This window comes from Panthera pardus, unplaced genomic scaffold (assembly GCF_024362965.1).
Source record: "Panthera pardus isolate Hobbes unplaced genomic scaffold, ASM2436296v1 HiC_scaffold_16, whole genome shotgun sequence".
Classification (NCBI taxonomy): Eukaryota; Metazoa; Chordata; class Mammalia; order Carnivora; family Felidae; genus Panthera; species Panthera pardus.
Genome location: NW_026526721.1, coordinates 131,819,510 through 131,838,558, shown reverse-complemented (window position 1 = coordinate 131,838,558; position 19,049 = coordinate 131,819,510). Strand labels below are relative to the sequence as shown.

The following is a 19,049-nucleotide window of genomic DNA, read 5'->3' as shown; positions in this document are numbered from 1 at the left end:
GCATGAACAGGGGAGGAGCAGAGAGGGAGGGAGACACAGAATCTGAAACAGGCTCCAGGCTCTGAGCTGTCAGCACAGAGCCCGACGCGGGGCTCGAACTCATGGACCGTGAGATCATGACCTGAGCCGAAGTCAGACGCTTAACCGACCGAGCCACCCAGGCACCCCAATTCACATTTTCAAAAACAGCAGAATTAACTATACATAATTCTGTGTTTTATTGGAATGTTAATCAGTGGCTATTTCTATCAAGAGACAGTCTCAATTCTATTTTCCTAAGAGGTGTCATGATTAATCCCTTCTTTTTCCTAGGAATCATACTAGTTTAAGATGGGAGGAACTTGCCTCTCTTCTCTGGTGCAGGAGTATAGGACGGTGCCTCATCCATCTTAGGTATAACCTCCAACAGGCCAAAACAGCACAAGTGAAGAGGCAATGCCAGAAGCCCTTGGGACTGTTGCTGCTAAAGCCCCATGTGGCTTTCTCTCTGCTCTAAGAGGCATATGGCTAGACAAAGGCACTTATCTTGCTCCATTCAAAGACTCTTTAGTGGGTGAAGCGTATCTCCTTTACTCTCTAATGCATGTGGAGAAGAACCAGATTTTCAGATTTTCTAAAATCCTGACTTCATTTTTATTTTAAGATTCAGGGCGTATTTCAGATTAAAGTATTCTAGAATAAAATTTTTACTTTCTAAGGCAGTGTATTCATAAAAGTGCTCAAATAAGACTGCTTAGTTTTGTTTAACCCAATGTTTCCAGCTATCTTTACCATACAACTTGTCTGACTTTAGGATGCTAATGTGTATTGTGGATCTCCAAGAAGAAAGATATTCCCTAGATTATTTGATTGTGTCCCAGACTGGGACTGTGGAACCCATTTTTCTTAGCCTGTCCCACAGGGCTGTCTACAGATCCATTAGCTTCTAAGAGAGGCCATTTGGGAACTTTGTAGCTTGTAGCCTCTTTCCAAATGAGTTTGGTAGTAGCTTATTGACATTCCTCATTTTTCACTGTACCTCAACCTAATTTGATTATATTTCCCTCAAATACTTTAGGAATTAGCTTCCCAAAAATCTCTGCCTATGAATTATTACACAGTATTCTATCATGTTCAAGAACAGCTACCCAGAGACTGTTTTGTAGTAAGTGAAGGAGCAAATACTATGGATATTGGACGCACTGTGCTTCAAAACTACCTTCCTCGTCACAGGTAAGACTTCCAGAAAAGTAATTTTAATGTGTTAACTTTGAAACTACAGTAATGCAGGTTCATAAAACATGTGAGGATTATACATGTTCAGTGTATAAGGATATATTCCACAAAAGTATTCTTAGGTGAGATTTGGCAGAGTTTTTATGCTTGATATGTCTTTGAGGTCATGTGATAATTTGTATACTTACCATTCCAAGGATATATTCACAGTTTTCCAAGCCATCACGAGAGACTTTTTCCTCTCATACCGCTTATCCTTGACTAGTCGGTTCCTCACAGTCTAAAAACTTTATATTAAAGACAGAGAATGTTTTTATTGTTCTCTATTTTACACATGAGTATGACTAGATTTGTGCCCGCCCACCATCTGCAACGTGCCCCAGAGGGTTTCATTTTAGCTTTTTCCCCCAACAGGCTTGATGCTGGTACTTTTGGAACCATGGGAGTTGGTTTGGGCTTTGCCATTGCAGCCGCTCTACTGGCTAAAGCTAGAAACACAGGTCAGCGGGTCATCTGTGTGGAAGGAGACAGTGCATTTGGGTTTTCTGGCATGGAAGTGGAAACCATCTGTAGGTACGACAGCATTCATTTCTTTCTCCAAAAGATAAAGAATAAAGACTCACTTGCCTAACAGATGCTTACTCAGCGTTCACCATGTGCCAAATGCCCTGTACACACTCTGTGCTGTGTCCTGAGAATACTAGTGTAAAATAACCCCGGGGTCTTTCTCATCTAGGACAGTGTGTTCATGACCTCTTTACTACATGCCCCAAACCCGCAAAACTGTGAGGAGTGGTTTTGAGATCACTGCAAAAAGTTCTAGTCTGAGAAAAGCTTGTTTTTGGCAGGGAGACAGCAAAGCTTTGTGGGTAAGAGCACAGCCTCTGGGTCCATGGTCTGGATTTAAATACCGGTTGACCACAACAGAGCCAGGTGATGTGGGTTAAGTTACTTTACTAAGCTGCTGTCTCCTCTAAAATAGGGAGAGGAATCGTAATAGTTCCTACCTTAGAGGACGGTAGTGAGGATTAAATGAGGTAATCTAGGTAAAGCTCGAGACGATTGTTCATTGAATGTGAGCTGTTCGGATTATGTTTATAGTTGTGAGGGTTGTTTATAGGGAGAAACTCACGAGCTGTAGATCCTGCTATAGAAGGATGGGGACTTTTTTCTCCCTAATTATTTAAACTGTAGTAAAGTCCTTCTTTATTCTTAGCCAGGACTCTTATTAGACCTTTTGTAAATCATGTTTTGGGGGCTTTCAGAGCTTTGGTATACAACACTTTCAAGATCAGATGGAAAAATGTACTTATTAGAATGTCTGTATTGACAACCCTAGTGGTATACACCAAAAAGATGATTTATGGAAAAGCCAGCCTTCTAGAGAGTCATGATTCCTGCTGAGCATGGAGCACAAGTAGTTTCCACAGTCCTATTGCATAACAGTATGCCGTGTAGTTTTGTTTTTACGCCTGGTCTCAGAAATTATGTGTGTACAAAATAAAGCCCATGTTCTTTTGTCAGTCGTTAGTAAAATTTAATCATCCTTTCATCTTTACAGTACTGTTTATAGCACATTATTAAATACTCTCTTTTTCTCTATTATACAATGCTTTTATTTTTTTAATTTTTTTAATGTTTTTATTTTTGAGAGAGACAGAGAGTGGGGGAGGGGCAGAGAGAAAGGGAGACCCAGAATCTGAGGCAGGCTTCAGTCTCTGAACCGTCAGCACAGAGCCCAATGCAGGGCTCAAAGTCACGAACTGTGAGATCATGACCTGAGCCGAAGTCGGATGCTTAACCAACTGAGCCACTCAGGCATCCCCATATAATGCTTTTCTAGCTTGGAGCGAAGTGGTTTGAGAGAAGAGAATGTATGCTAGTCACTTGTATGCTTCCCACAGCATCTAGCAAATACTGCTTGTCTGTGAGGAGTTCAGGAAATAAAAAGATACTTTTCAAATAGTACTCTTAGGCACCACCTAGAAGTGGTGCTTCAGAAGGTATTAAATACAGAAGGTGGAAGGTGTCCTTCTTAGCACCTGGATCTATGAAAACCAAGGTTCAGAAAAGCACAGTGAGGTCCATAGATGCATAATGCTAGCACCTGGTGTTCTTACATCCTTTCTGACTCCGTATTTCCATTAATGATTTGATGTTCCTTTTTAGGTAACAAATGTTTAAGTTTTAGTCTTACCCTAATATTACAAAAAAGGTTATTTCTAGAAAACTATCCATTTTTAAGTTAAAGTTTCAGCCTGAAGATAATAAAGTGCTTTAGAATGAAGAATGATTTCCTTTATATTTTGCTTTCAATTTTAGGTACAACTTGCCCATCATTCTTTTGGTGGTGAATAATAATGGAATTTACCAAGGTTTTGATGTGGATAGTTGGAAGGAAATGTTAAAATTTGGAGATGCTACTACAGTGTAAGTAACCCAGAACAGTATGTATTTATTTTCTCTCATCTATTTTAATGTCTCCTTACAAAGTCTGCTGTATTATAATGTGCTTCTGTGGTGTCAATATTGTTTATTTATATTTTCAGCCCCCCTAAAGGGCAGGAACCCCGTATGCATGGCCCCTCTTTGTACAACTGCCCATGATGGGGTGCTTCAATAAATAATTTATGATCAGGGAGCCACTAAAGACTCAGACAATTAAGATTGATGTGCAAGCTTTGTTAATGAAAGGGCTTGTTGCAAAATGCTTCCAGTCCTTCTGTTCCTACTACACCATGGAGGAAATGGATGTTAACACATTATTTATGATCCAGAGATCTTCCTTCTTTTTATTACTTAACTAATTCTTGATTATCTGGTGGCAGAGTCAAACTGTGACAGTATCGTAGCTAGCCGTGTGGGAGTCAGCCTAGGGGTGGAATGGGATGTGAGTATGTTTGCTTCTGCCTCACTGACTCCATTTCTCATTTTGTTGTTACTTGGTGTTTTGCAGTAACCATTCCTCTTTTCTTCTTTTTCTTTTGGATTCGTCGTAGCTGATGGTGTAGTAGCTAGTAGCTACTAGCCATGTGTGGCTATTTAAATTAAATTTAAAAATCGTTCTTATTTTAACTAGTCACGTTTCAAGTGCTCACAGCAACAGGTCGCTAGTGACTATCATATTGGATAATGTATACATAAATATATATATTTAAATGTAAATATAAAACATTTCTTTCATCACAAAAAGTCCTGTTAGACATTGCTGTATAGACAACAAAAAATATATGGAAAGTTTAGTGTACTGGCATCTTTAAGTGTTGAACATAAATTTACACCTTTCAGTTCAGCCTAAATTTTTCCACAGATTATTTCAGAGAATGACTTTTTTCTATTGACTTATGACCTTTTTTAGGGCCCCTCCCGTCTGTCTTTTGCCAAACTCCCATTACGAGCAGGTTATGACTGCGTTTGGAGGCAAAGGGTATTTCGTACAAACACCAGAAGAGCTCCAAAAATCACTGAGGGAGAGTTTGGCAGACACAACTGCACCTTCTCTTATCAATATCATGATTGAGCCACAAGCCACGCGGAAAGCCCAGGTAAATTCAGTTGCTAAGCAGAAATCAGAAATGCATCTCCCATCCTATCCCTAGAAGTATCTACCAAATAGAACACTGTTTTTTCTAAACCGTTTCTGAGTTTGGCACTTTCTTGGGTTTTTTCAATAAATATTTGTTGAGATATGTGTTAGGTATGTTGTGTTACTTGCTAAGAATAGCATGATGAGCAAACCTGGACTCGGCCTCACCTAATGGCTTACAGTCCATTAGGGGAGAGGAACAGCCTAGTCACCTCACAACTGAATGCATCACAACAGACTGAGGCAATTGCTCTGAGGGAAAGGCACCCAGTTCTGAACAAATATACTACCAAGGAATCTGATCTGTGTTGGGGTCACAGGGGAAGGTTTCTCAGAGGAACTGATTGATGCTTAAGCTGAGATCCAAAAGGTAAGTAGGGACAGTCCAGCAAAGAGGCTAGGGAAGAGATGTGCAAAGGCTCTGTGGCAGCAAGGAGCATGGCAGGTCTGAGGAACTGAAAGAAGGCCGCAGTGGCTGAAAGGCAGAATGGGAGTGGGAGACAGAGTGGGAGGATGAGACCATAACAGGAAGATTTGTGCAGTTACATTCAAAATTGGTTACTTTGTCCTCCATAGCAAAACTACAGTGTAGATTACAGCTGTAAAATAAATGATAAGGTGTGTAGCATAATCCTCTCCCATCTCAGATTAAGTTGCTTTTCATACTTAATTTTGTGCTCTGATCCTGGTCCTGCCAGTTGTCCTCTCTTATATATCTATCTTCCATGCTTACACATTGTGTATCAGTCACTGTTTTCAGAGCAGATCATTTTTTCAAGAAGTTTCTGTCTTGGTTCTTTATACATATATATGTCATGAGGTCGTTTTCTTTTTTGAATAAGGTAGTAGACCAGTGGGCAAGTGGATGCCTGGACAGTCAGTGAAATGTAAATTAACTGATTTAGAAACTATAAGATACATAAAGTTCTACTGAAATTATGTTCTATAAAAACAGATATCAGAGACTTTGGTGAAAGGAACAGAACTACAAAATAGCCAGGAAACAATGAACAAAATGGCAATAAGTACATATTTATCTGTAATTACTTTAAATGTAAATGGACTAAATGCTCCAATCAGAGGAGTGGCTGAATGGATAAGAAAACAAGACCCACCTATATGCTGTCTACAGGAGACTCACCTCAGATGTAAGGACACACAGTCTGAAAGTGAAGGGATGGAAAAAGATATTCCATGCAAATGGAAACTAAAAGAAAGCTGGGATAGCTATGTTTATATCAGACACAATAGACTTTATTTTTTTTTTTAACTTTTTTTAGGAATTGTATTTTTTTAATCTACAAATTCTTATTTTTTTTTAAATATATGAAATTTATTGTCAAATTGGTTTCCTACAACACCCAGTGCTCATCCCAAAAGATGCCCTCCTCAATACCCATCACCCACCCTCCCCTCCCTCCCACCCCCCATCAGTCCTCAGTTTGTTCTCATTTTTTTTTTTTTTTTTTAATTTTTTTTTTTTTCAACGTTTTTTATTTATTTTTGGGACAGAGAGAGGCAGAGCATGAACGGGGGAGGGGCAGAGAGAGAGGGAGACACAGAATCGGAAACAGGCTCCAGGCTCCGAGCCATCAGCCCAGAGCCTGACGCGGGGCTCGAACTCACAGACCGCGAGATCGTGACCTGGCTGAAGTCGGACGCTTAACCGACTGCGCCACCCAGGCGCCCCTGTTCTCATTTTTTAAGAGTCTCTTATGCTTTGGCTCTCTCCCACTCTAACCTTTTTTTTTTTTTTTCCCTTCCCCTCCCCCATGGGTTCCTGTTAAGTTTCTCAGGATCCACATAAGAGTGAAAACATATGGTATCTGTCTTTCTCTGTATGGCTTATTTCACTTAGCATCACACTCTCCAGTTCCGTCCACATTGCTACAAAGGGCCATATTTCATTCTTTCTCATTGCCACATAGTACTCCATTGAGACACAATAGACTTTATTTTTTTTATGTGATAAAGAATTTATTTTTTTTTGCCCTTCATGTATTTATTTATTTATTTATTTATTTTTCAATATATGAAATTTATTGTCAAATTGGTTTCCATACAACACCCAGTGCTCATCCCAAAAGGTGCCCTCCTCAATACCCATCACCCACCCTCCCCTCCCTCCCACCCCCCATCAGCCCTCAGTTTGTTCTCATTTTTTAAGAGTCTCTTATGCTTTGGCTCTCTCCCACTCTAACCTCTCTTTTTTTTTTTTTTTTTTTCCCTTCCCCTCCCCCATGGGTTCCTGTTAAGTTTCTCAGGATCCACATAAGAGTGAAAACATATGGTATCTGTCTTTCTCTGTATGGCTTATTTCACTTAGCATCACACTCTCCAGTTCCGTCCACATTGCTACAAAGGGCCATATTTCATTCTTATTGCCACATAGTACTCCATTGAGACACAATAGACTTTATTTTTTTTATGTGATAAAGAATTTATTTTTTTTTTGCCCTTCATGTATTTATTTATTTATTTATTTATTTATTTTTCAATATATGAAATTTATTGTCAAATTGGTTTCCATACAACACCCAGTGCTCATCCCAAAAGGTGCCCTCCTCAATACCTATCACCCACCTTCCCCTCCCTCCCACCCCCCATCAACCCTCAGTTTGTTCTCAGTTTTTAACAGTCTCTTATGCTTTGGCTCTCTCCCACTCTAACCTCTCTTTTTTTTTTTTTTTCCTTCCCCTCCCCCATGGGTTTCTGTTAAGTTTCTCAGGATCCACATAAAGTGAAAACATATGGTATCTGTCTTTCTCTGTATGGCTTATTTCACTTAGCATCACACTCTCCATTTCCATCCATGCTGCTACAAAAGGCCATATTTCATTCTTTCTCATTACCACGTAGTATCCCATTGTGTATATAAACCACAATTTCTTTATCCATTCATCAGTTGATGGACATCTAGGCTCTTTCCATACTTTGGCTATTGTTGAGAGTGCTGCTATAAACATTGGGGTTACAAGTGCCCCTATGCATCAGTACTCCTGTATCCCTTGGGTAAATTCCTAGCAGTGCTATTGCTGGGTCATAGGGTAGGTCTATTTTTAATTTTCTGAGGAACCTCCACACTGTTTTCCAGAGTGGCTGCACCAATTTGCATTCCCACCAACAGTGCAAGAGGGTTCCCGTTTCTCCACATCCTCTCCAGCATCTATAGTCTCCTGATTTGTTCATTTTGGCCACTCTGACTGGCGTGAGGTGATACCTGAGTGTGGTTTTGATTTGTATTTCCCTAATAAGGAGCGATGTTGAGCATCTTTTCATGTGCCTGTTGGCCATCCGGATGTCTTCTTTAGAGAAGTGTCTATTCATGTTTTCTGCCCATTTCTTCACTGGGTTATTTGTTTTTCGGGTGTGGACTTTGGTGAGCTCTTTATAGATTTTGGATACTAGCCCTTTGTCCGATATGTCATTTGCAAATATCTTTTCCCATTCCGTCAGTTGCCTTTTAGTTTTGTTGGTTGTTTCCTTTGCTGTGCAGAAGCTTTTTATCTTCATAAGGTCCCAGTGATTCATTTTTGCTTTTAATTCCCTTGCCTTTGGGGATGGAGACACAATAGACTTTAAAACAAGCATTTTAATAAGAGACAAAGAAGGACACTACATAGTAGTAAAGGGGTTAATCCAACAAGAGGATATGACATTTGTGAATATTTATGCACACAACGTAGGAGGACCTAAATATATAAAGCAAATATTAACAGACCAAATGGGAGAAATAGCACTGCAAAAAATAGTAGGGGACTTTAATACACCACTTACATCAATGGATAGATAGATCATCCAGACAGAAAATCAATAAGGAAACATTGGCCTTAAATGACACATTAGATTGGATGGATTTAATAGATATATTCAGAACCACACAAAATAGACATTCTTGAAACCATGCTAGTCACAGTAAAGCCCTAATGAACTGTCCCCGTCTCGCTAGTGAATTCAGGTTTCTAATGATCTCTTCTCCAAGTTCTCTATGAATTTTGGGGGATATTGCTGGAGAAATTTAGGTTCTTATCTCTTCTTCGATAACTCCATAAGGATCATCCTTATATTTCTTGAATCTATCACTTCAACATGAGTTATCCTCATTCCAGTAAATTCCACACATATATTGTTTCCAGGCTGTTCATTTTCATTGATTGTCTGTGTGTCCATCTGCCATTTGGTCATTGATTTGCGGTGTAAACTGACTGCTTCCTGCTATACTATAGAGAGGACCTAATCTCTGCAGTCACCTCTGTGCAGGCCACATGTGTGGGATAGAATGAATCCTGGGAAAGGCTTGGCTTCTGTGCACTGCTCTTCCTACCCAGCTTCTTTTCAGATTTGGATACTCCCCCTCTTCTTTCTTCTTTTGACTCGACTTCTGGTTCTTTCGGACTCTAGTTTTTTGTGACCTGATTACTTGATAATAGTTATTTTATAGGACAAGACGGCAAGATGCACTGTGAGTTTTTAGCTTCTTTTTGGGAAAAGCACAAGACCAACGACAAACTTCATTTACTGCCATTGTGGTAAATGTGGTTATAATGGGACTTTTAGATTTTAGAGCAAGCAAAGGAGGATAGTTTGAGACAATTACTTCTTTCACTGAATGTTTGTTGTCTTTTCTTTTTCTAGGATTTTCACTGGCTGACGCGCTCTAAGGTATAAAGATGTCCGGGAATTGTCGTGAGGAGTTTTCTTTCCTGTAAGATGGAATTTTATTTTCCACAGCAAAATACTAAAGTGTTAAAATTATTGTACAAAGAAAAATAAAAAACATTTCTAAATGACATCTTATAGTAAAGGAATTGACTGTGACTAAAACCAGAAAAAGTTACCAGTATTCTACCACAGAGAGAACAATTGGCAGATGAAAGAAGAAAGAGAGTTTTATTAAATAATAGCATCGTAGCTGCCTAACTGCTGAGTTACACATCAGTCTTCTTTCACATAAATCCATTCTTAAAGTCACATGTTTTTTAAAAAACATCTTCGGAGAAAAAAATCTCCCAAGAATTTTCTAATGTAGAAGCATGTTCAGTAAGTTGGAGTATATAGGCTATTTCTACTTTGTAGTTTATCTGTTGATCACTTTGTACCTTAGCCCCCCCAGTATTTAATGGGGCTTGTTCTATGCTTTATGAATTGGTGTTTTATTTTGTTTTGTTTTGTTTTTCTGGAGAGAACTTACTGAGCCAAAGGAGAAGTCATGCCATACCTAAACTGTTAATTTCAGGGTATGTTTAGATTAGCAACCTTAGTTTATATGTACCACATTGAGACCAGCAGAGGCAACAGTCTTTTGATATATAAAGAACTCTTACAAATAAGAAAAATATTAACACACTAGTAGAAAAATGAGCAAAGGGCATGAGTGTATAATCAATGGAAAAAATACAATAAAATGAATATGAATAAATGTGAATATATAAGTTAGACTGCAAGCCCTTATTTTTGCCTATCCACTTGGCAGAGCACTTTCAAAATTACAATTCTCAGTGAGGGTGAGGGTAAAATGAAGACGGAACTGTTGTGTTGTGGTGGAAGATGAAATTGGTACATTTTCATAAAGTAATCCTAGCAGTGCTTGTATTTGGAATCTTAAAAATGTTCATACTGAGCCTTGGGTGGCTCAGTTGATTAAGTGTCTGACTCTTGGTTTCAGCTCAGGTCATGATCTCATGGTTTCATGAGTTCGAGCCCCACATTGGGCTCTGCACTGACAGCGTGGAGCCTGCTTGGAATTCTCTCCCTCTCCCTCTTTTTGCCCCTCCCCACTTGCTCTGTCTCTCAAAATAAATAAATAAAATTTAAAAAAAATGTTCATACACTATACCTTTTGACCCAGGGAGCCCATTTAGAGAGTGTGTCCGAAAGGAATAATAAAATATTTTGTCAAATATTTATGTATAGGGCCATTCAGCACAAATTAGAGACAGTGCCAGTGTTTAATAGTAAGACATTGGCTACATATGTTATGACCTATTGACCTCGTAAAATAAAAATTGTGTTAATGAGTATGTATAGGGATACCTGGGTGGCTTAGTCGGTAAGCATCTGACTTTTTATTTCGGTTCAGGTCATGATCTCATGGGCATGGGTTCGAGTCCCCTGTTACCCAGTGTGGAGCCTGCTTAAGATTCTTCCTCCTTCTCCCTCGGCCCCTGCCATGCTTGCTCTTTCTCTAAAAAAAGAGTATATATAACTGGATGAATAATCACAATATAATACTAGTGAAAAGACAAGCTACAAAATGGATGGATCCAGGTCAGGGTATACACCTATACTCGCACAGTCATACATACACGGAAGGAAAAAGATGGGCACAAAATAAACCAAAATTTTAATGTAACGTGTTGATGGAGTTATAAGCAATTTTTATTTTCTTTAATTTTTCCTTCTTTTACGAAATTTTAAAATAAAAATAATTATTTAATTTTTATTATCAGAAACAGACATTATTTTAAAAGGATATTAGAAATTGAAAAGTATCATTTATGATCTGGAATTTTATATGAATTGGAGCATATGACTCTATCGCAAAGTTCAGCTGGTTTGCAATATACACATAAGACTTGTCTCCATTGGCTATTTAGGGGCATAAGTGACTTCTACAGAGTGGAATCCAGCTTTGAGATGTCAAGACACTTGCGGGGAGCTGTGGTTTTACCCAGTGAGCCCCTGAAATTGGGCCTACATGGCAAACACACTTACATACTTCTGAGGTACACACTAGAGGGCCTGGGCTGCATAAAAGCATAGAGAATATCAAAAAGAGTGTTGGGAGTGGGTAGCTTGTGTAAACTTGTCAGTGTCCTACTCTACCCATGGATGGTTGCCTCTGGCAGCCAAGTGCAATGCAAGATTTTGCTGTAAAGTAGTGTGGAAGCTTTGATGAATATTTGTGAACTGAACTATGTAAATCTAAATACTAGATATAATTTGGGGAAAATGCTTGTTCCCTAGCCACATTTAGCTCAAGAGGAAAAAAAAAACAAACATGTTAATACATTAGTAGACTATCCAGCAGAGGTCAGTCTGAGCATATGAAGACCTGATTAGTCTAGGAGCACTTTGATGACGCTGTCCATTGACTACCTATTTTGTAACAGTAATCTTGAAATTGGTTTCCTTCTAAGAATCTTCCCTTAGAAGGATAAGATATTGAAGAAGCCCCTCTAAGATAAATCTACTGGTTGATAGTCAAATTTACCATGATACAACATTTTGCACCTCCTAGTTGATTTAATGAACACTCTTATGTGATCCTGGTATGTTGAATACTCAAGTGTCTCATAAAAACTGAACTTTGAAAGATTTGGGTTGCTTTCTTGATTTAGGAAAACTAAATCTGGGGTGGGAAACGACTTCTTGGGTTAGTTCCTCTACTCATATTCTTTCTAAAAGCTTTCCTACATCATGAGATTGTTTGGGAATTCAGAATGCTACCCTGAAACTCCAAGCCCAATGCCTGGCCTATAGAAGGCATGCTGATGTGACTGTGTTTTAGGAATATATGACTTTAGGGGAGACACTGGCTGAATTACATCCTGCCTTGAGCAGTGTGGCTTCATGTTTTAAATAAATGGGTCTTACTTCCCCAAATAGATAAGTCATTTCCTGGAAAACAGGGGTTGTGTGTTTTTACTTACCTTTTTTTAAAAGTTATTTTATTTATTTTTCTAAGTAATCTTTACACCCAGCATGAGGCTCGAACTCATGACTCTGAGATCAAGAGTCACATGCTCTTCTGGCTGAGCCAGCCAGGCGCCACTGTTTTCCTTCTTTATACAGCCACCTGCTCTGCAGGGGTTCACTAAGTAATCGTTGAATGAGAATTCATGATGGTTGGAAATAGCTCAGTGGATACCTTCTATGGTTTTTTAACACATGCACCTTTGAAGTAGCTCCGTTTATCATGTGAAGTGAGTATATTTTCCTTAGGAAAAAAGGTCTCAACTCTGTTACAAAGAAGTAGTAGAACTTTTGAACCCCAAAGGAAAATGAAAATACGGATTCCAAAAATGTTTTTGTTCCTTTACTATTTGCAAGACTCTTCACTAGGCAGCAGGGAGCAGTGCATTCCCGTGCGGAAGTGCCAGGTGACTGAAACAAATGGAAATTCAGAATGACTAGGGTAGGTAGCATTTCATTTGAACGCATTAAAGAAAGTTGGAAACCAGTTAAATTCTAGATGGGAATTATAACTGAGAAACTCTGCTACCTGCGTTGGAAAGTGAAATGTATACAGAAAGAAGTCTGAAGCATCTGGTGTTTCCTGGTTGCATTTGCTGCTGCTAATGTGAATAATGGAGTAATGAGGATAAAGGAAATTGAAGATCCTATGAATTCTCCCCATTGATGAGGTGCAAACAAAAGTATACCTTGCTTAGATTCAGATCTGACAAGCAGCGCTGTCTACACCTCTGGCTTCCACTGGATTATCGTAGGATCTTCTGTCCCTTCTAAGGCCTTTTCCAGGAGAGGGGCTAGCCAGTCAGTGAACCCATGGTAAATCCAGGTTGTAAATTTACTCCAATTAGGGAGCAGAAAAAAGGCACACCCAGAAACCCCTGAATCTTCAGTTTCGAAGTTTGAAGGAAACATTCTAAATTTTGACTCAGGCCTGGAAATATCCACAGAGATGGCATCATCCACAATTTTGTACTTTGTATCCAGCAGTCACTAAGATGACCTGTGGTCTATGGAATGGTTAATCAACAGCCATATGGCTCATGCCCTGGTCCCAGCAGTTTCCTGGGAATTGCCTCCCTCCCTCCACTGATGAAGGTGGACCCAGGAAATCAGATCTGATTTCACCTTAGCCTGAATTTTGCTCATGCTGTTTCTACTGCAGTGCCCTGTGCACACCTACCAATTTTTGCCATGTGAAATCAGCTATATCCTTCAAGATCTAGCTCAAAAGACCCCTCTTCTGTGAAACTGCTCTCCCTCCCAGCACTCCTACAACACCCTGTATGGGCATCTGTCACTATTCTGAATGTTCGCAGTTAATTCCCATTGCCCTCCCCCACTCAACTGAGTGTCTGTGTACCCAGATGTCACCCACCCCTCATCTTCCAGGGCCTGTGTCCTTGTGCTCCTGTTTGGCATGCTTCTCTGAGTTCACCCCTGAAGAGTCTACTTCCACATGGCATATAGCAATCTAAACGCCACAGACATTTTCTTGCCTGGGAGGTGACCCAGGAGGGGGTTATGTCCCAAAAGCTGCATCAGCCTCAACCAAGGGTGCAGGGTGGATAGATGAGCCACCAAGAATCAGAAGCCCACCCTTACGCCTGGGTATTAGATGAGCCCCACGTTTCTTAGAGCAGGGTCGGGGAGGATGGCTGTGGGCCCTGAGGCCCTGACATGACTGAAGTCGAATTACTAAAAATAAATACTTCTTTCACACTTGAGTGCTTTGGACTGAAATTTACACCCATAAACCATTTCATAACTCACTGCCATCTCTGCCTCCCCACCTTCCACCAGCCACTCTATCTTCCTCCCCACTACCCTACCTACATTTTCATTTGCCAGAATTTTCATGGTTCTCTTCATAATAACCACTTGATTATTTTTGTATATTCAGTAGCACACAAAAAAAAAAACCCTGGTATTTTCCTTGGATTGTGCTTTAAAATACAGTAATAATAGAAAAACTCGAGATTCAATAAGGCCAACAGATCAGGAGACCATTGTCTTGAAAAGAGAAGTTTCTTACAATTCCTAAGAGGAGTGTGCCGCACCACTCAGGCCACAGAAGACACAGAGGTCGATCTCAGGCATAGAGAGAAAGGGAACTAGTGGGCTGAAGTCTCTACCGTGATCTTGGGAAGAAAAAGGTGAGGCACAGTAAACAGGTTTAGGATTGGCCAGTTTGAATAATTTCCCAGGGCTCTGGAGTGTAGGGGCAGCCCCTGGTGACCTGGTGCTATGACCCTGGGGTGGTTAGGATAGGAGGATGGTGGGGAGGGAGAAGAAGAGGAGTAAGGACTGTGATAAAGAGGGTGGTTGGGATTGTGGATTCTGGATCATTTGGTTTTATTTACTCTCTCTAGGAATTAACTAACCTGGGAGGGGCAGTCCCTCCAGGGTAAGCTAGCCCGGTGTCAAAGAATCAGAATTACAGAAAACAAAAAGACAGGGTTAATACAGAACGGCATTAAATGCATATTTCTCAAATATCAGTTCTTATGATATTTGGAGAATTGAATCTTAAAGTATTGTTTCTACTAATGCTAAGGTATCTTTGATTTTTTGAAAGTGGGTTTTCTTTGTCCCTCAGTGGAGTTTTAAAGTTTTCATAGTAGCCTTGCCCCATTTTTATTAAATTTGTTCCTGGACATTAACGTGTTTTGTGCTAGTGTAAATAAATTCTTCTACATTTATAGTTAGCTATTATTTACATATTTTGTGTATTAATTTCATACTTAATGGGTTCTCTTAAACCTCTTCCTTTCCTAGAGAAGGAACCGAGGGGAGACGGGGAGGGATGCATGAAATAGGCAATGGGGATTAAGGACTGACTTGTGATGAGCACCAGGTGATGTTTGGGCATGTTGAATCACTGTATTGTACACCTGAAACTAATATTACACTTTATGTTCACTAACTGGAATTAAAATACAAACTTAAAAAATAAATAATTTTCAAAACACCTCTTCTTCCTTTCTTTTATCTGGTGGCATTGGTCAGTACTTCCAGAACAACACTGACTGATACTGGTGACTGTGGCACGCACCACTTTCCTTCTGGGTGTTTTAAAATTTTTTTCATGTTTATTGGAGAGAGAGTGGGGGAGGGGCAGAGAAAGCGGTAGACAGAATCCGGAGCAGGCTCCAGGGTCTGAGCTGTCAGCACAGAGCCCAACACAGGGCTCGAACCCACGAACCATGAGATCATGGCCTGAGCCGAAGTCTGATGCTTAACTGACAGCCACCCAGGCGCCCCCCTTCTAGGTGTTTTAGAATCGGCATATCATTTATCTGCTTTCTTCTTTCAGGAGCAGCAAAAGATGACAAGAGAATCTCCCTACAAGGAGTCACTGAGGCTGCAGGGTTTGAATGTCTTCCCCAAAGGATGTGAAGTCAGAAAAGAATCCCTACCCTTTTTAAGTTGGCACTGGTGTTCCTGGACGCCTGCAGTAAAAGGTAACTCTTGGCAAATGAATTAGGGCTAGTTGGTGTGCTAGTGAACCATTTGTTGCCTAGGCTCTCTTCCTTCATGGCACTAAGACCGATGACAAGGGCAAACACTGAGAAACTTGTTCCTCTGTAGACTTCACCTTCAAAATCTCGGACCATGTTCTTCTAGAAGAGTCAGCAGAGGATGACCTCCTTTCCCCCCACAGTGATGCATATATGGTTGGGGGCGCCAGTGGGGGAGGGGCATTGCATGGGATTGAACACTCCGAGGGTTTTATTCAGGGAACCACCTGTGTGAGAGAAAACAGAAGGAGCAGGAAAAGGCTGAGAGAGCCATCAGACTGCCATGCAAACCTCACCCTGGGAAAGGAGGGAGGGAGAGAAGATTGGGCCCAAGCATTCCCGTTGCCTGCCGTCTGAGGAAGATTTGGCAAAGCTTCTGTCACAGTCCCATGTCTCCCAGGAACGGGCCCCCTTCATATCCTACTGGACGCAGACATCGGAGGGGAGCCGCACAATGCCTGGGAGGTGTGAGCTTGGCACACATCAGGCGATGGATTTTGGAGAAGCAGCAGCTGGGGATCTTGGTAGTTGGCTCCTTGTGGCTGCCACAGGCACTTCTGGAGGCCTCTGCTACTGCCTTTAGACTGTTAGGGCTGAGAAGTAGGGAGGCAGGGCCTGTTCAGGGCTTAAAATCCAAGGATCCACCTGCAGCTTGTTTTTCAGTTTCGGGCCTCGACTGTCCCTCTCAGACAGAGTAAAGTAAGCCCGAGTTTCCATCTTGGCTCTGCTTTGGTGCTTCTACAACCTAAGTCTCAGTTTCCTCATCTCTGTAACGAGGATAATAGAATGCCTAACTCATAGAGTGGTCTGGAGCACATGCTGTTTATAGGAATGGGTAGCATGAAACCTGGCACAAAAATGCCCCTTGATAACCGTTAGCCCCTCCGCCTCACTCCCTCTTCATGCCTCAGGCACCCACCGCTCACAGAACAAAGGGTCAGGAAAAAGCTAGTTTTGTCCCTCTGTGGAGTCTTCTGGTAAGAAAGAGAAGTCCGCACGTCTGTATAGTTATTGTGTGCTTTGGACAGCTGGGGAACTGACCATGGTCAATATTTAGTTTGGCCGCCTTCCTTCCACACCTCAGCACAGGCCTGGGCTGTCAGTGTAAACTCAGGAAAAGGCACATTCATTTGAGCCAAACTGAATTAGCAGACCAGTCAGTGGCCGGGAAGTCACGTGCTGCTTTCCCAAACCAAATAGAAATTATTTTTAGATTATTCACTGTTTGGTATTATCCATGCCACAGCTCCCTCCTATTAAGGCACATCAGAGAAAATTGGCTTTGGCCAATTAATGGATACTTTGCAAGCCATTTGTCAGTACTGGGCCTCTGTTCTCATTTGTGAAGAGTGGTTGAAATTGACCAGTGGTTCTCAATCCTGGCAGCACACGGAAACCACCTGGGGATCTTAAAAATCTTGAATCCCAGGCTGCACTGTAACCCAATTACATCAGAATCTCTAGGGGCACAGGCATCAGTATTTTTAAAGCTCCCCAGGTGATTCCGGTGTGCAGCCCAGTTTGAGAACTAGTGAAAGAGGGTTTCAAAGCTTCCTTCCATCTCTAATTCCAGGGACATGACCTTGAAGAGGGAAAGTCTATTTCTAATTTCATTCATAAAATAGGAATTCTGAGTGAATATTCCAGCAATTTTGTAATTTTATACCCTTCTTAAGTTCTCTGCTCACAATCATGTTCCTCTTTAAATTCATAATTTGTACTTTTTCTCCTACATAAATATTTGTTTCCTTCATGTGTCTGTCGTAATCTCTTATTTTCACTTATATAGTATGTTTGTGGCAGGTATATAGTTCACAAAATTGGTTGACTTTTCTTTATTCCTCTGTAATAGAAATCAGCTCCTGAGCTCCATTTCTACTTATCTTACGCGTACGGCTTGATGAATTCTTAAGTAGGTATGCCTCCGGGTAACCATTCCCAGATCGAGACACATAGCATGTCCAGCAATGCAGAGGGCTCCCTCATGCTCTTTCCAGTCAAACCTCCATCCCCCAGGGGTAGCCGCTTTCTGACTTCTATCACCAGAGGGTAACACTCAGTCTCTTCTAAGTGCTTCATCTACTTTCGATTCACTCCTCTCCCCTGTTTCCTTCTTACCTGAGGATGATCTCATTTTGGGGGATCTTCCCTGCCATCAGGGGAGAGGTTTGCTTCAAGCCTGGCTGATTCCATAATCTATGGGTAACAAACCGTTCCCAAACTTAGCAGCTAAATGCAAGACATTATTCTCTCTCCCAGCTTTGCAGGTTGGTGGGACTCAGCTGATTCTCCTAACCTCGCTTGGGGCCTCTGTCACAGCGGCCATCAGATGGCAGCTGGAACTGGGCCCGCTGGAGGCTCCATTGGCCTGGAAGTCCTGAGTTGCCTTCTTTACTCTGAGAAAGTAAAAATCAGCTCAGACCATGAATGTAAACATCTGCCTAGCCATTCATCAGGCTGGAATCAGAGACATGGATAATGTCAGATGCACAGTTAACAGAAGGAGATATTTTAGCCAAGGACACACTGCAGCTGGAAGTGCCCTAACATCCATCTTTCTTGTTCATGAGAAACTTTGCTTTCTAAAATCATAGATTATCAGGAATTTTTATCAGTAAGCGTGCCATGCCCAAACAGCCTTGATTTGCGATGCACATGCAGAGTTTCTGGACACAGATTTCTCCATCTGTTATAACTTCATAGCATTCCGGGAAACAGGACCTCGGGGTCCGCTTCACAATCCAGATCTGACATGGAATCCTTTACACGGAGCCTGCTTTGCTTTGAGCCAATTGAACCTTTGATTCAATACTGAAATCATTTATTTGTGTATTCTTAAATGGTGAATTTCATGGTATGTGAATTTTTGATCTATGAAAGACGGCATCCCGATTTTTTTAAATGATAGCCATCGAAAGAATTAGAATGTTATGTGTGGCTTTGAATCCATTGGCACTTCCTAGGCCAGCCGGGATTATTGTCATAATCCCATTGCCCGGCTCCTAGCAGACCTCCATTGTTCCAATTTGTAACTG

The 19,049-nt window shown here is 40.9% G+C and overlaps 1 protein-coding gene across 9 annotated transcripts in view; it reads left to right on the top strand.

The window, feature by feature from the left end:
* Nucleotides 1-19,049, top strand: part of HACL1 (2-hydroxyacyl-CoA lyase 1) — a 93,298-nt gene that overhangs the window by 29,536 nt on the left and 44,713 nt on the right. For 4 of the 9 annotated variants that reach the window (XM_019435976.2, XM_019435960.2, XM_019435998.2 and 1 more), the window contains 5 exons: nucleotides 1,058-1,212; nucleotides 1,630-1,788; nucleotides 3,538-3,645; nucleotides 4,574-4,760; nucleotides 9,437-9,591. In XM_019435976.2, the coding sequence (XP_019291521.2) occupies nucleotides 1,058-1,212; nucleotides 1,630-1,788; nucleotides 3,538-3,645; nucleotides 4,574-4,760; nucleotides 9,437-9,469 (642 nt within the window). In that variant the 3' untranslated portion in view covers nucleotides 9,470-9,591. Of the gene's footprint in view, nucleotides 1-1,057; nucleotides 1,213-1,629; nucleotides 1,789-3,537; nucleotides 3,646-4,573; nucleotides 4,761-9,436; nucleotides 9,592-10,466; nucleotides 10,614-15,809; nucleotides 15,958-19,049 lie in introns of those variants that run through there. The other 5 variants (XR_002076433.2, XR_002076434.2, XR_008422595.1 and 2 more) reach the window with 3 other exon arrangements.